Below are 17,657 nucleotides of genomic sequence, written 5' to 3' on the forward strand. Positions count from 1 at the left end.
TAACGAAAGCATCATCGGCAGCTTTAGACCTGTGTGGTCTGTCTTTATCCTTACATTTGTTCGGAATAATCGGTAGTCGGATGGCTTACCGAAGCCATTTCGGAACACGGAGATTGAGAACAAAAGTATTTAGCGACAATAAAGGCCTGACAATGAATATTTCAGGCATTGAACAAGGCACAAAACTGACAGCAAGGTACGTCGTGGTCTGGACCTAAACAAATGACGCAGTAAGAATGGAAATCTCGGTGTGGTATTTGCTTTCCACAGGCAAGACAATTGTTAACTTTTTCTGACATCAGTTAGAGCAAGAAAAAAGGATCCTCAATGGGGTGCTTAGCTTTAGAAGACTTCAGGATGATTAAATTTGTAAACGAAAACTCAGGTAGAGGCCGAACGGGCCCTCGTGCGAACTGCTTCTGGCTCCTCGGCAAGAAAGACTGGTGTAATGGCATCGGCTGCCTATTTTTATACCCCTGAAGACCTGACGTCAGTCATGGAGCGACAGCATCCGACGCAGAAATACCAAGTCTCTGGTATACTGGCCAACTGAGGACTACCTGCAGGCAGATAACCCAAGTGTGATGACTGCAACAGTGAAACACGAAGAACATCTAGCAGAATATAGAGACAATAAATTACAATGCAGCTGGAGTGAGAAATGGAAGCAGTAAACACTCCAGTGATAGTATATGACAGCAGTGAAATGATGCATTATTAGAATGTTTAAAATGTTTTTTAAACATCTAAGCTCCTATAAAAACTGTCTACCAAAACAACAGTCACCAAAATGAGTTTTATATTTTGGAATAGACAGCACATTAAGCAAATACTTACAAAACCGTGATTCTTGACTGGGAAATTAGAACAATATGGGACAACAGAAGGTGAAGGCACAAGGTGTAATAGTATTTGGTTAATCAATTTGCCTTTCAGTGACCCACTGTAGAATGATCCTGTTTATCTGAATAGGTTAAAAAAGACAACTTGTATAAAATCAACACAATGAAAAAGTTGCCAATCAAAGCCTCTTCAACTGAATGGGCTTTTAAGATTGCAACTCGTTGAAAGAGTTGATTCAATGTACCAGCAGTGGTGTGAAGTACAAACTTCGGGTGAAACAATATTAAACAAGATGCGTTCATTATAGTTTTCAGAACAGTATAAAATGAATCACAACCTGAGAGTATGATAAATGTTTTATAGTTCCAAGGCTGTTGCCAGTTCAGAAGCATACCAATAGAAAGGAATTACAAACCTTTAGGATCCACTTGTGCTAAGTATGTCAGAGTACAGCTCTTCTCTCCTGTTGACTTCACTAGGTAACCAGCCAGGAGTGAGACGGCCCTTACCAAGTCTTTGCGTGGCATATAGTCCTAAAATGCAAAACAACTATCGTGAAAACCTGAGCCACAAGAGCAGGAAAACACAATTCATAAGCAGGATTGTAGTGCTAATCATCTGCAACTCCTTTCCTGTTCAAAAGCCATAATACACACAGTTGTAATTCTACAGTACACCTAATACTGCTCCATGCATAATAAAGAATTCCAAAAGACTACTTATTTATAGAAAATGGGAAAGTATAGTTGTACAAGAACTTACCATAACAGTACATGTCACTATTGCAGTTTCTTTACAGAAAAGATATCCTGCCAATGCCAATAACAGCCGTACGTTCGGCCACAGGCCCCATAAGTCAGATGCATGTCCTACGTCTAGGATATAAGATGCAAAAGTGATGCAGAGGTGGAAACCAGGAGGAACAAAAGGGTATGTGCATCCAGAATGGGGAGAAAAGTATCCTTTGGCCATTGAGTAAGAAAACAAAAACCAAGGGGGAAGACGGGAAGGACATAATACAAGCTGCTTCATTTCCTTACAGTGAGACATTATAACCAAATCAACAAATACAGAAAAAAGCCACTTTATAATAAAACATGGCATTTCTAACTAAGAACCACAGAAAGAATCAAATAAAAAAAATCTGACAGAAAGGAACTTATTCCGAAGGCAACAGCGTACAAAATTTAGAACTTGTCGCACTGCAAGTGCAGGTATTAACTCACCCAAACCTGCTTTCCACACTTCATTTTCACAGATAAGAAATATTATCAACTTTTGAGAGATCAGACTGAATTTCAGGTTCAGCCAGTACAGCTTGTTCCTAAAGCCTTGCTCAGAATATGTCTGTCTCAAGTACATGTGCACATGCGTATCTTCAGTATATTACTTTTATGCATTTCCACGTTATATGCAAGCCATTTTATCTTACAATCTGGTGGGCTTCCCGATCACAAACAGCCTTTTTCATACAAAATCTGGTACACACAGTATATACATTATGTACATCAAAAATGAAGGAAATGACCACTGTACAGATAAGTTACAGTACGGAAAGAAGCCAGTACATGGTTATCTAAAAGTGGACAGTGTTATCCTTTCCACCAATCAATATTCATCAAATTTAATGGAGGATCCTACTCTCAGGAACATGCAGGAAAGTACCAGTTCATACTGTAATGTCATCTGTGGGTTACCCAAAAATAGCAACTCCTACAGTAATGCAGACTGCTCCTCTGACGCCTGCAGATTACAAATAAAATGAAATCTGACATTGCTAACAAATATACACTTGCACAACGTACAAGAAAACTAACAGTAAAGGCTGGATAGAGGGGTCACTCAACAACAGAGGGATTACAAGACTAGATTTAAGAACCATCAATGAAGATCCTTAATATCAGATGTAACAGATATAGTTCTTAATTTACTGTGAAGACAGTACTTGACAGGTCTTTAGGTCTTTGCTTTGAATGAATCTCAAACAGTAACCGGAAGTGTGAAAGACAACAGAGGATTTAAAAAATACTTATGTATGTGACGATAGGAGGTACTGCCAGCACAACTAGTCAGAATTTTGTAAATAATTATATGTTATTTGTGAAAATCAAACTGATTTATACAAGATGCTTGTGTTACACATGTGTTATGCATTAGAACTGTATGTCATATGTATATCAAACTGATTTGTACAGATATTTATGCTGAAAAGGTATTATTTGTAAAGTACTTGTATTTGAAATGTATCCACAATGTTTTATTTATTTATTTATTTATTTTATTTATTTTACATTTGTTGACCGAGCTAGTCTGGCTAGATATATGTCCATTTTCAGCAGAGGCCTGAGGAGAAAAGCTCCACTATATACTAGTGCCAAACATAAAAAAGGTACTTAAAAACAGCACAGTAGGATAAAAATATTATAGGCATGTAAAAAAAGAGCTAATTAGCTTAGTAATAGTATAGAAGGAAATACAACAGAATATAGACAAAACAGTGAGGATTCCTAGTTCTATAATCTTAACCATGCAATAATACTAATGTTGAAGGAGAGAAAATAGTGACTCACCCCTGAGTCTATAGAAATATTTACAGTATTTACAATAATGATAAAAACTTTTAGTGCCAGGGCACAAAAAGAAACAAAGTTCCGCAGGGAGCAAGATATAGGTTTAAAATAGAAAGGATAGATGACTGGTTGTAAAAATGTATCAAGCAGAAAGAGAAAAGGGTGTTTTATGAAAATTAAAATGGAAGTGAAATTAAAGGTGAGCTACAGAGAGGGGTAGCGCTAGTGATAGTGACAAGTAGAAGAGCAGAGTAGAGAACTGTAAGGAGAGTAGGAATGCTGAGGTCATTCAGTATTAGAGCAAGGACATAGCCAGTGAGATTTGAAATCGTTCCTTAGTTGTTTCTAGAAAAGTTGTGCTGAGCCTAGAGTGGTCAGTTCTGTGGGAAGTTTATTCCAGTGTGAGCCAATAACATTTATAAACAAGGAGTCACCATCTTTATTGTGTGATTTGAGAGTCGCAACTAGTAGTTTGTTAGCTGAACAAAGTGAAATAAGATTCTTGTAAGGGGCAATAAGGTTATTAAGTATGGGTGTATTAGGGTAATGGAGTATTTTAAAGGTAATAACTAGTTGATGTAGGAGAATAAGATTTTGTAGTTCTAGCCAGCCGAGCTTTTTGAGATCAACACAATGGTGGGTTCGAAGTGGGGAGCCTGAGGCAGACCTGGCAATGCTATGGGAGGCTGTGGCAAGTTTTTGAAGGTTAGATTTTGACAGGTTCATAAGAGATGGAGAGGCATACAATAACGTAGAGATGAGATGAATTTGGGCAAGAGACACCCTGGTGGTAGGAGTAAGAAAGGGCTTGAGTCTATAGAGGGCACCTATCTTTTTATTAACTGTTTTGATGGTTAGGTCAATATGGTAATCAAAGTTTAGTTGATTATCTATTGTAAAGCCTAGAAGTTTAGTGGAACAATTGGGTGAAATGATAGTGCCATTGTTAGACACAATAGAAAAGGAAAAAGGGGCAGACTTAGGGGTTGGGGAGAAGAGTAATAATTTGTTTTTTTTGGGGTTGAGGAGGAGACAGATATTTTGGAACCATTTTTCAGCAGCTGAAAATATTTTTTGGGTCGAAGAATGAAGTACAGCTGGAGATGCAGAACAGATGATAGTTGAATCATCTGCATACTGAATACAAGTGGATGTTGGGAGTGAAGTAGACAGGTTGTTTATAAATATGGAAAAGAGAAGGGGACCTAAGATGGATCCTTGAGGGACACAGATAGTGACTGGGAGCCGAGAGGATAGATGGCTGTCCCATAGGACAGTTTGTTTCCTATCTTTCAAATAAGAGTTGAACCAGTGCAATGCCGAAGACTCAAGTGAGAAAGATGTCAGAGTGTCAAGTAAAAGTTGATGGTTAACCATATCGAAGGCTTTAGAGAGGTCAAGAAATAAAGAAGAGGAAAATAGGTTGTTATTGCGATTTTTGTTGATGGTATCTGTGAAGGAGAGAAGTGCAGTGGACGTGCTATGGAAAGGTCGGAAACCATGTTGGGAGTCTGCAAGTAGGCTATTATGTAAAAGATGGTGTAAAAGTTGTTGGTGTATACAGCATTCCATAATTTTAGATAGAGTTGATAGTAAGGCTATAGGGCGGAAATTAGAAAGTTCATTTGTGGTACCTCCTTTATGCAGGGGAATGATATGGGAGACTTTCCAGAGGGAAGGAATAGTTGAGTCGGTTATGGTTCTGTTAACTAAGATAGAGACTGGGTATGCTAGTTCTGCTGCTGCTAGTTGCAGATATTCAGCTGGTGTGCCCTATTGGAGAGAACAGAAATGTACATTCACTATTGTACCTGTTTAAATGTATATATTTTAACAGAGGAAACTGGAAGGTTAACCTCAGTCCATAAAACTTTACAATATATCTGAAATTAAATCACTTTACGTGCTAGGCCATAAAGATGCTATTTCACAGGTTTCAATGCAGCCACAGACGCAGTCTGTATTAGGAAGCTTTCTGCATTGTTTGTGGGATGAGCTAACTGCTACTCTAGAAGCGTGGGGGTATAAAATTGCTTTATGACTTCAGGAACTTGCCACAGAGCTGAGCAAAAGCCCTTGTGTGTGTATTTTTACAGGCAGGTGCTAAATCCTGCCAGCTTCCAGCAATGGGGGTTTACATGGGAACTAAAAGTCAGATGACTAGAAGTGATGTCATTCTGCAAGCTATCCCAAAAGTAATATTTTAGATATTATTTTGAGAAGTCTCTTAGTGAGACTGAGCACTCTGTATTCTGTCTTGGGCCTGACAACACGAAGGATCACTCACCACATCTGCCTTGCTCTACTAAGTAAGTTATTAGGGAATAATATAATTCTGTTAGATTCAGTTGGGAATATTGTAAAGCTTAGTTTAGATTTTGTTTTTCTTTATTTGTCTTAGCCTATCCTTCAATGTTAGTTTAAATATTTCCTGTGATTTTTGAACTCTGATGTCACTGTGAATATCTTAGTATTTTCTTGTTCTTTTATTATTTATTATTAAATATATTTAAACCTTTCATTGTGGCCGAACTTTGTAGAGATATTTAAGTTTTGAGAGTATCTGCAATATTTATTTGGTGACACTGTGTGGGCCCATTCCTAACTCTTATTCAAACTATGGTTTGCATTAGTATTAATATTATGCAGTAAAATTGGACACCCTTTGTTAAGGGCCTTAAAGTAGCTGGCGAGGGGTTCTGGTGGCAGTGATAACTACCTTATAGTCTAGGCAAAAGGGGGGATAGCTAGTAAATCTGTGCCAGCCTTTCCCAGGTGTATGTTTGTGTGTGTGTGTGTGTGTGTGTGTGTGTGTGTGTGTGTGTGTGTGTGTCAGTGTCAGCTACTTGAGCAGGGACACAAAGCACTGGTTGGACAGAGAGGGTGCTGGCGGTCTTGGCTTGGACACTCAGCTGAGATCTCAACTCTACAGTTGTGCCAGTGGGGAGTCTTACTGGGGATCTGGAGAAAGAGGGAGAAACAAGCCCCAGACTAACTGTGTTCCCAGTGTGCTCTTAAGGGAAATTATGCTTGACTGTGCTTGACATAGAGAGTTGCATCTGGAGATACTGTGTGTGTACCTGATATCCTCTCAGTAAATGTCCCCCACTGGTGCCAGTGGTGAGGATCGCCGCACCTTGACTACTGTTCCAGAGGTGGAGGGACATTGATGTACTTACCAGAATGGCAGATTTACTTGTTAACAATTGGACTGGTCACCTTTCCACAGCCTTTTATCAGCACTAAGTCTCCTCACATGCTTGAAATCCTCTCCTGTTCTGTAAAACCTCTGTTCTATGGAGATACCAAATTAAGGATTACACACATGCTACAGCCCAATGGCAGGAACCCTGAAGACATAACCATTAACCTGGGGATTCCTACAGGTCCCTCCAGAATGAAAAAAAAACTGTGGGAGCAAGGCAGGCAGGATTGTTCCATTGATTAGAAAGAGACCAGATAAATCTATTATTCTGGTACTTGGATTTTTAATTTGGCTCTGCCCAGTCACTAACAGATGAACAGAATACCAAGCTAACACTGGGTGGCCTTTGTCAGCTAACCTTTGAGAATGGTGGCTCCAAAGGAAGCCTGATCCCTACAGTGTGTGTTTAAACTGTAATGTTCTGCTAAGAGATGTCAGAATGATCACTTAGCAGTTGCTGTTATAAACTCCAAGGTTAAGTTTCAAAAAAGAGGCTGAAGACAACTTTTGAACTTTGTCAGAGAAGGAGACAGACAACTGATCATCCTTCCTAAACTCTTGTGTGCAACGTAGGGGATAGCTGTTGCACAAGTATAAAATATTTCCCCATTTTGTATTAAGTTTCATATTTTTTGCTACGTGTGGTTCTAAAAATATATTGTACATGAACAGTTAATTGTTCCAGTGCAAATGTTTCAGCTATAATTGCTCTGTGTTACTACAAGATCCTTGAAATGTAGGAGTCTAAGTTAACGTATAACCAGATGTTTTAACTTTAAACATTAGAATGTGGGAATTTAACATAAATTATAACAGACTGTCGGAGGTTAATAATTACCATACAAGTACAAGAAATTTTCTGTTCTTCTTGCATGACTGGAAGTACCAAAGGTGGGGGGTTATTTTTCCCAATTAACTGTACAAGAAATTACCTGTAATTTTCCAACAAACTAGTATAAAAAGAGCTTTACTGGAGTCCCATTCAACAGTCGACTTGCAGCCCACTGGTCTAACAGACAAAGTCCTGTTAAGCCAAGCATGCAGGTATATTTGCAGCTGCTTGAACAGGCAGTGAGGTAATGGCTTACAGTATCTGGCTGGTTTTGTTCAATTGTTTTAGGTTAAGTTGTCAGACAGTATAAATAAACAGTTAAAAGGAAAGACAGTTAAACTATTTTTTTAATACAATTTAAAGTTAACAATTAAGTAGTTCTACCAGTTGGTAAAGATGTAGTTGTTTATGGAGATCCAAACAATGTAAACAGATATTCATCTTTGTTTGCAAACATGGGGAATAATACCAGCAAATTAATAGACTGTTTCAAGATTAATCTGCATAACTACCTTAGCCATAAAGGTCAGGCTTGTTCCAAGTTGAAAAGGATGAATTTCTGAAACAATTCTCACAAAAGTAATAGCTACCAGGACAACGGTCTGTCGTGTCAAGAATTTTAAGTCAACAGAATTTGTCTGTTCAAAGGGGGGGGGGTCATTATTTTCTCGGATACAAAATGTAAATTCCAGGATGTTGCAATTTAAATTAAGGCAGACTCCTGGTACGGAATATTTCTTTGACAACGGCTCTGCACTTCTTAATGTGAAACTAGGGAGGACAACCAGGAAACTGGAATTAAAGGATGAAACAGCTGCTAACCCTTGCGGGCAGATGTGGGCCAAAAAATAGAAAAATTAGTTATGAAAGGGAAGCTAACATAAGGGTCTATGCCCCGACTTGATGACCATTAAGATAGAACCTTTTCCACTTGCCTTTGTATATATTTCAAAGGCTTATAAAATGCTAATAGTAAACTGTTAGCCTCCTTGGGAAAAGCTGGATCATGGACATCAGTGGATCTGGAGAATCTAAGTGATCAGATGAAAGAAGAGAAAGTTCAGATCATGCAAGACAGAAGGCCCAGTAAATTGGGATGCTGCAGTAGGAGAAAGGGAGTCTTCTTTAAGTGAGGCCACAGCAAGGGGAACCATACCTGGTAGGGCCAGAATAGGGCTATGAGTTTTATCTTCATATTGCATCTCTTGGCTTTCTGGATGAATCTAAATATAAAAGGAAATGGGGGGTGCATACAGGAGACCTGGGGACCAATCATGGGCATTGCATCTCTTGGTGCTTGCCCTTCTAGAGGGATAACAAGGGAAACATTTTTTTATTTGATGTTGAGGGGTATAGCAAAAGTGATCACAACATAGTCTGCTGCACCTCTGGAAAATGTTCCAAGCTGTTTTTAGTTGAGTGGCCATTCATGCAGGCAAATTATTTTTTATTATTTTTCTACTCAACTTGTCTGAAATCACACTGATGTTCCCCGTATGTGCATTGCCACAAGAAAGTGGTGCAATTTTCAGACCTATTTCCACACCCTCATGGCTCCTCTGGTACATTTACAAAGGAGGAGGATCACTAGCTTACCTTATCTACAAGTACTGCCATACTGTACAAGTGGATTGCAAGTGTCCCCTAATGGAGTAAGTCCTGAAGTGCCTGCAATGCTAGGAGGACTGATCTCATCACCAGTACACCGACATGCGAGTCATCCTTTAGCACAGTCCATGTACCCCGACAGTCCTGTGCATGTAATGCCCCCACCACAAAATGGATGCATCAGTCATTACTACTGGAACTGGGGAGAGGTGAACAAAAGGTATTCCCACAGAAAGGTTCTGTGGTTTTGTCCATCACAGAGGCTCCATATGCATACCCTTGACAGTTGGATAGTGTCCATTACAGGTTGAAGAACATGGTCCAACTGGGTCCAGAGTATCCACTGAAGAAATCTCATGTATAACCTTCTGAATGGGCACACTGAATGGTTATGGCTTTGAGTCTCAGCACTTTTACTACTGCATCTGCTATAGGTGTTGGTGTCTGTGACACTTAGTAATTCCTTAACTTGAGGTGATCTTGTTGGTGGCAATCTGATTTTTGGACTGACAGTGTCCAACTGGCAGCCAATAAATAGGATGGACAGATTTGGGAGCAAGAGATTTTGACCATGATCCCAAAGAATAGACCACTGGGGTAAGAACTGCCTTGCCACCATATGTAGTTCCATAGTGATTGACACTATGAGCCAGTCATCCAAGTAAGGGATAATGTTTAACCCTAGAGGTTGCACATGAGCTGTAACTGGGTCTATGCATTTGGGGGGGGGGGGTCTGAACAGAGTGCAACTGGTTCCCACTTGGAAGCTCAGAAATGCCCTTGATACTTTCACTATCTTTGGAATACATCTTGGAAGTCCAAACATCTCATTCAGTCTACTGAAGGCAGACATGGCAGGATGGACTGCACTGTAACCATATGGAATGACTCCTCCTTGACATAAGTTGACCAAATCAGTAGGTGTAGAACAGGGTCATAGGTCCTTAGTTTTTTTTTTGGGGGGGGGCACCTATAAGAACCTGGAGTAGAACCAGGCTCTCTCTGGTTTAGTGGGATCTCTTGGATGGTGCTTTTCTGAAGAAGAGACCAGTCTATCTTGCTGTCTTCCTCTGACAAGGTGGCACTGTTGGGGGTTAGGAGGGGAGGAAAGATGGGCTTTTGGCTATATCTAGAAAAGTAATATATTAGCTTCTGGCTAGAACATTCTTTATCCACCTGTCAACCATGAGTTGACATGGAGGAAAACATGTCATCAGACTGCCTCCAGAGTGGGACAACTGGAGAACTTATCAGGACTCTGGTTGTAGGGGGTCCTTGAAAGGACCCTCTATAGCTGTGGTGGTTCAAATCACCTCTACCTCTGGGGCAGTGGCTAGGCTGGATTTCCCCACTACCATGGAAACCCCGTCATACTGCTGTCTGTTCTGAGGCTACTGGGTCTCACGAAAAGTACAGTTTTGTACCTACCATAAATGTAGATGTTCGAGGATCCACATTGCTGCAGTCCTAACACTTGGGTAGTCCGCTGTCCCTCGGTCGGCCCGAATATCAGAGTATAAGGCTGACGTCGGTCAAGGCGCATTTGACTGACATCAGAACGTCAGGGTACAAATGCGCATGACCGACGTCATATCCTCAGTCTTTTCTTGCCCCAGATGTCAGAAGACCCTAAAAAGAAAGGTCAAAACCCTTAGACTACAATTAAACAACCAACTAGCCTAACACCCAAAAATATGTATAATATATACAATATATACAAAATGCCATATACCTCAGAGGGATAACCCAACCCACACAAACTCCTCAAACAGCAGAGGGGAAGGAGGGAGGGTAAATTGGACTGCAGCAATGTGGATCCTCGAACATCTACATTTATGGTAGGTACAAAACTGTACTATGTTCTTCATTCCACATTGCTGCAGTCCTAACACTTGGGTAGAATCCCAAAGCAGAGGTAAGGGAGGATGGCTAAATTATAAAGAAGCAGGAGCTGCCAAAATGCCCTGCAACACAGCAGTGGCAAAACCAGCCCTGGATTTAGAGTACAATGGAAGGTGGTAATGTCTAGAGAAGGTATGCACTGAACTCCAAGTGGCTGCCTCCAAAATATCCTTAGTAGCCACCCCCCTCAAAAAGGCTGTTGAAGTGGCAGTAGCCCTAGTGGAATGAGGTCTAATCCCAGCTGGAATCTCTTTGTCATGATGGGAATAACAGAAGGCAATGCAAAATCCAATCCACTTAGAAATAGTTTGTTTTGACACGGGCTTGCCCTGAGAGCACAAAGCAAAAGAAACTAATAACTGCTGAGATTGTCTGAACCCTTTAGTTCTGTCCAAATAATATCGCAACTGCCTGTGTACATCTAAAGTGTGCAAAATCTTTTCCCCCTTAGTTTGGGGATTTGCATAAAAGGTAGGCAAATGAATAGTTTGGTTTAGAGCCACACTAGAAACCACCTTAGGCATAAAGGAAGGATTAGTACGTAAAGATACCCTATCCTTGTGGAAAATTAAGAAAGGCTCAACTGCCATAAGGGCCTGCAATTCAGAAACCCTTCTTGCAGAGGTAATGGCCAACAAAAAAGCAGTTTTCCATGACAAATATTTAAACTCAGCAGTAGCTGCAGGCTCAAAAGGTTGTAGAGTGAGTTTCTCCAACACAAAATTGAGATCCCAAGCAGGAGTAGGAGCTCTTCGTGGGGGTCTTATATTCTTTGCCCCTCTAAGAAATTGCTTGAATAAAGGATGAGAAAACAAAGGTGGGTCACAATCGTAGTGAGCTGAAATTGCTGCAGCATGAATCTTAATAGAAGAGAAGGACAAACCCTTGTCCAATAACTCAGTAAGATATCGAAGAGCCACACTTAAATCAGGCTCAGAAACATCCAAATCCTTAGCTGCACTCCAAAATAAAAATCTCTTCCATTTATCTGCGTACACTTTCCTTGTACTAGGCCTTCTGGCTTACAAAATCACATTCAAAACTTGTTGTGGAAGTTGAGACCCTCTATGGTTTAAAACAGAATATGCCATGCTGTTAGGTGAAGAGAGTGAAGTTTGACATTGAGCAAATGACTGTCCTCCTGGGACAACAGATGTGGAATCAAAGGCAAAGACCATGGAGGCTTCCGTACTAGACTTCTCAGTAGTGGGTACCAGTGCTGTCGAGGCCAATCTGGAGCTATCAAAATCATCCTTGGCTTGTCCTGTCTGACCTTCAGAAGTACCTTTGGGAGGAGAGGCAGAGGTGGAAAGGCATACACATGAAGATTTTTCCAACTGAAAGAAAGAGCATCCACTTTCCAGGCTGTGGGATGAAACCGCTTTGTGCAAAACTTTGGCAGCTGGTGGTTTAGTGGAGAAGCGAACAGATCTATGTCTGGAGTTCCCCAGGACACTGTCAATTTCTGAAATACATGAAGATCCAGTTTCCACTCGTGGGGATCCATGATTTGTCTGCTTAACACGTCTGCTAAGGAGTTCTGTGCTCCGGCAGAAACCTTGCCTGAAGATTTAGTTGTAAACTGAGAGCAGTCTCCCACAAAATCATTGCTTGCCTGCATAGAGGATAAGAATGTGTTCCGCCTTGCTTGTTGATGTACCACATGACAGTTGTGTTGTCTGTTAGAATCAACATCTGCCCTGGAAGAAGTAAATCCTTGAAAGCTATTAATGCAAACTGGACTGCTAACATCTCCTTCATGTTGATATGTAGATGTTGTAGTCTGGCAGGCCACTTGTCTTGTATCCACTTTCCATTTAGATGAGCTCCCCAAGCTATGTCTGAGGCATCTGTTGTTAAAATCTGACTCGCCTCTGGCCGGGTCACAGAGAGTCCCTTGTTTAGGTGACATTCCTGAGCCCACCACAAAAATTCCTTTTGAATGCAAGGTATTATTTGAATGACAGTGTCCAGATCCTGGCAGTGCTGTGTCCATACATTTTTGAGATACCACTGTAGCTTCCTCATATGCAGTTTGGCATTGGGAAGCACTAGAATACAAGATGCCATGAACCCTAAGGCTTGAAGGACTGTCCTTGCAGTCAGCTCGGACTGATGAGATAGCTGAAGGAAGTAAAGGGATAGATTCTTTTGTTTGTCCGGGGTTAAAAAGGCCATCTGGGATGCTGTATTCAGTCTCACACCCAGAAAGCACATGTCTTGAGAGGGTACTAGACTGGACTTTATTTCGTTCACAGAATACCCCAGGCATCTTAGCACTGCTATCACATATTCCAAATGATGAAGAAGCTCTTCCCTTCCTTGAGCCAGAATCAGGCAGTCGTCCAAATAAGGATAGATCTGTATTCCTTTTAGCCTGAAGAAAGCTATCACTGGAGCCAGAACTTTCGTGAATACTCTGGGCAGTAGATAAGCCAAAGGGCAATGCAGAGAACTGATAGTGAGAAGTCCCAGCTCGAAAACGCAGATACTTCCTGCACTTTAGTCTGATAGGAACATGAAGGTAAGCCTCCTTGAGATCCAAAGTTACCATCCAATGATCTTTGCCCAGCAGAGGTAAAAGCTGCTGCAACGTCAACATTTTGAACTTGGGAATGTCCAGATAAGTATTGAGGACAGATAAATCCAAAATTGGTCTCCACGTGTTCCCCTTCTTTGGGACTAGGAACAGGCGAGAATAAAATCCTAGGCCCCTTTCTGGCATAGGAACCGGCTGTATGGCCCCTATTTGGAGTAACAATGAAATTTGCTTGAGAGCCTCTATTCTTTGTTGAGGAGGAATGTCTGGCATGCCTTTGAAAGGAGGCAAGGTATGGAAATAAAACCTGTAACCGTGATGTATGATATCCAGTACCCATTTGTCTTGGGTAATCAAACTCCAATTTTCTTTGAAAAGTGCCAACCTTCCTCCCAAAGGTGCTGCCAGGCGAGAAGATTCTGGCAGCTGAAAAGGTAGGTCATTGGGTCTGTTTACGAAAGGACTGACCCCTGCCTTCACTTGCAGACTGTGCAGGAGAACTACCTGTTCTAGGCCTGAAAGAGCCCTGACCTCTGCCCCTGCCACGTCTAGATCTACCCCTAGACTGGGAATCATAAGAAGTATACGTCCACCCTTTAGTAGGCCAATTTCTACTAAACTTTGGAGGCTGAACCTGCAAAAAATCTTTAACAGTCTGCATAGACTTAGCCTTGTCCTCCATTTTCTTTAAAACGGCCTCAACAGGAGAACCAAACAGGACATCCGATTGCAAAGGGGCATCCAAAATCCTAGTTTTAACATGGTCAGATAAATTTTGATCCCTCAGCCAGGCATGCCTGCGAAGAACTGACCCAGTGGCAGCCACCCTAGACGAGGCCTGTACAGCATCAAATCCACATTGCAAAGAATGCTTACCCACCTGTTCAGAAACATGCACTAAATCCTGTAACTCTTTACAGTCAATACCTTCCGCCAGAGCATCAACCTTAGATTTCAACTGAGAAAGGAGATAATTTTGATATTTCAACATGTGAAACTGGCAATTCAAAGCTCTCATGGCTAGAGTGGAAGAAGTATAAACTTTCTTACCCCATCTATCCAAGGCCCTGGCCTCTTTATCTGCAGGAACCGGATTCTTGACAACAGAAGCCTTAACACCCTTAGGCCCCTGGCTAACAGTTTCTGGGTCTGCCCTAGGACTCTTAAAAAGATAGTTATTAGCTGCAGGCACCCTGTAATACCTATCTGGTTTAACAGGAGCAGGAGGCAAAGAATCAGGATTAAGAGAAGCCTCTGCAAACACATCTTCCACCACATTCAGAACAGGAGGTATAGCTAAAGGCCTATGCTGGGGTAAAACAAAATTCCCTAAGCCTTTTCCTGGAATCAGAGAAATCCTGACCTTCCCATTTAAAATGCTCTCTCATGGAGTGAAGGGTCTCTGAAAAAGAAAAATCCTCAGGAGGAGAAGCAGAAGGAGTAGAATCATCCACATCAGAATCAGAATAATGAGAATACTCCTGCAAGTCTTCAGCCGAAGACTCAGACACATCCGAAGCCTGCTCATAATCCCCCAACACAGGTTCCATCCTAGGCCTCTTTTCAGGCGGGGGCATAGAGCCTCTAATTAAGGTAATTAAATCCTCTGCCATTTTAAGCATGTGCTTCTTGGGCACAGCACCTGAAGAACTGGGAACGACACCCACAGAAGCTAAAGTAGACCTGCCTCTAGGAGAAGCCTTGGAAGCAGAAAGAGAGGGCCTAGATCCCTTAGGAAGGGAGGGGAGTACAGTCACTTGAGAAGCCCCTACAGCCTGCCCTGCCTCCTGGGAGGCCACATCCTGTAAAATCAAAGTTTCTCCCTGGGACTCCAGAGAGGCCTCCGTCGGAACCACCGGTTCCACTGACGCCTCTAAAGAACTGACGTCCTGTTCGGACGCCTCCTCTAACCTAGGTTTAACTGCCTTGTCCTTGCGCTTCTTAGAGGAAGCCGGCGTTGGAGCATCCAACGGCATTTTGTAATTACACCGCTTTCCAAAGACCAACCTTGCACAATCCAACCTCCGCTTTATAGTGCGTTTATTAAACCTAGCACAAAAGCGGCATCCAACAACGTCGTGCTCAGGTCCTAAACAAGGTATACACAAATTATGGTAATCCCTATGCGGTATCTGTTTCCCACAAGAAATACAGTTATTCACTTTTTCTGACATGCGGTAAACCACTGAGGCAAGAAAAAACCAAAATATTCCCAACGGGTACTTAACCAACTCTGACTTCGGTCTGAAACTCCGAAAAATTTCAGAACGCCGAACGGCACTTGCAACACTGCTTCTGCATCGGACCATGCGGCAAAAAAGACTGAGGATATGACGTCGGTCATGCGCATTTGTACCCTGACGTTCTGATGTCAGTCAAATGCGCCTTGACCGACGTCAGCCTTATACTCTGATATTCGGGCCGACCGAGGGACAGCGGACTACCCAAGTGTTAGGACTGCAGCAATGTGGAATGAAGAACATCTATAAATTCTCAGTGTCTTTTTGATTCCTTTGAAAGGATCTCAAGCTTGACAGCCAAAAGCATAACAGACAGCTAACAGCATTCTGCAGTCTTGCTTACACTCCTTCAATCTCCCTTTCACCTCCTGCCCAACCAAGGAGTAACTGTCAAAAGGAGTATTGACTAACACTGGCCTGAAGAGGTCAACAAAGTCTTTTAGACAAAACCAGACCAGAATCCTCATAGCCAGGCCTGGCCAAACTGCTCAAGCTGTATCATTTAGTGCACTGTGAATAAGATGCACAGAGTGATGATATAAAAGAGATATTAGCTATCTGGGTTCCAGATGGGTCCTTGCATCACCTTCAGGCAGTTGTTTGAGAATTTGTTGCTTCTTTCACCAGTTCCCTTTGAAACCTGGTCATACGAGTCATCTAGTTTAGAGCTCTGATCGAGAAAATGCCTGGTGAACAAACACCCCCCTCAGTCTATCCATCATCCTAGACTATTTGGTGAATGGATAGCCTGTTCATCCTCTGGAATATCCACCTCGGTGTCAGCAAACATCACTATGCAATCCATAAGAGGTTCCTTGGTGTCTGCAGCACTCCATCAGGCCTCTGGGGCATGGGATCAGCAACATCAGGCTCCTTCCAAGCTTTATGGCACTCCATATCTTCTAGCTTGTCTGGGGAAGGCGCAATACAGGTGTCTGAGGGAGTGGACTTACAAGCTTCCTGCAAGATCTCCTCCTCTGGGAATGGGGTCACTGGGCCATGCTTCCTTCGGTCTGATTATTTTCAACATTTTGTCAAAGAAGGGGACTGGAAGAAACTTCCCCTTTGTCAACATCAGTACCAGGGGAGGGTGAATCAAAAAGACTATAGGTGCTTCCTCATGTACTGCCTCTTTTTGCAGGGACTAGGTACACTGTAATCTGAGCTATCCTAGGAGAAAGGCACTCAAGACCTCTGCACTGTAGTCCTATGAAATTCTCTGTTCCTTGAAGCATCGATGAATGGTTGAAGGTCCCAGCATTGATGGTCTCTCAGAGTGGAACAGTGCAGTTGTGTAAGAACCTGCAATAACAGTAGATGTCCTACTGATCACCGTTGCTGTATTCCAAACTATTGGGTGATTCCCAAAGCTTAAGAGGTTTGAAGGATGGTTGTAAGGAAAAAAAAAAGTCTAGTAATCCAGAGAGGACTGACCTGGCAAAGGCAGTTCTGGAATTAGAAAACACAACCACTCTAGTGTTTGGTGAAATATGCAAAGATGACCAAATAGCCACTTCTGAAATTGCTCAAGTCCATCCCCTGGTAAAAGGCTCCAGATGAAGCCACTGCTCTAGAAGAATGACTCTGATGGACAGGGTAATTATTTGCCATGCTGAGTGCAGCAAAAGGAAATGGATTTAGAGATCCATTTTGTTTTTAAACTAGATTTCTTAATGTGGACTCTTGGAAAGAGAAACAAATGGTCAGAGTTGCAGATATCCTTAGTCTTATCCGGGTAGAATCTGAGATGTGTATGCACAGCTACAGAATGTAGAATTCCATTCCCTTATTTTTGTGGATTAGAAAGAAAGTGGGAAGACTTATGGCTTGATTAATAGACAGGTCATTTATTACTTTAAGGGCCAATCCCTCATTCGTGCCTAAAGACACACACTCCTTATGAAAACATACGAAATAA

General features: G+C 41.8%; 1 protein-coding gene across 1 annotated transcript in view; it reads right to left on the bottom strand.

Moving 5' to 3' along the window:
* The window catches only part of LOC122789946 (START domain-containing protein 10-like), a 416,602-nt gene that overhangs the window by 79,116 nt on the left and 319,829 nt on the right, over window positions 1–17,657 (bottom strand). The window contains exon 4 of the mRNA XM_044057434.1: window positions 1,259–1,376. Within this exon, the coding sequence (XP_043913369.1) occupies window positions 1,259–1,376 (118 nt within the window). The remainder of the gene's footprint in view (window positions 1–1,258; window positions 1,377–17,657) is intronic.

Source organism: Protopterus annectens, chromosome 15.part0 (genome assembly GCF_019279795.1).
Source record: "Protopterus annectens isolate FY-2018-M chromosome 15.part0, PAN1.0, whole genome shotgun sequence".
Lineage (NCBI taxonomy): Eukaryota > Metazoa > Chordata > Ceratodontiformes > Protopteridae > Protopterus > Protopterus annectens.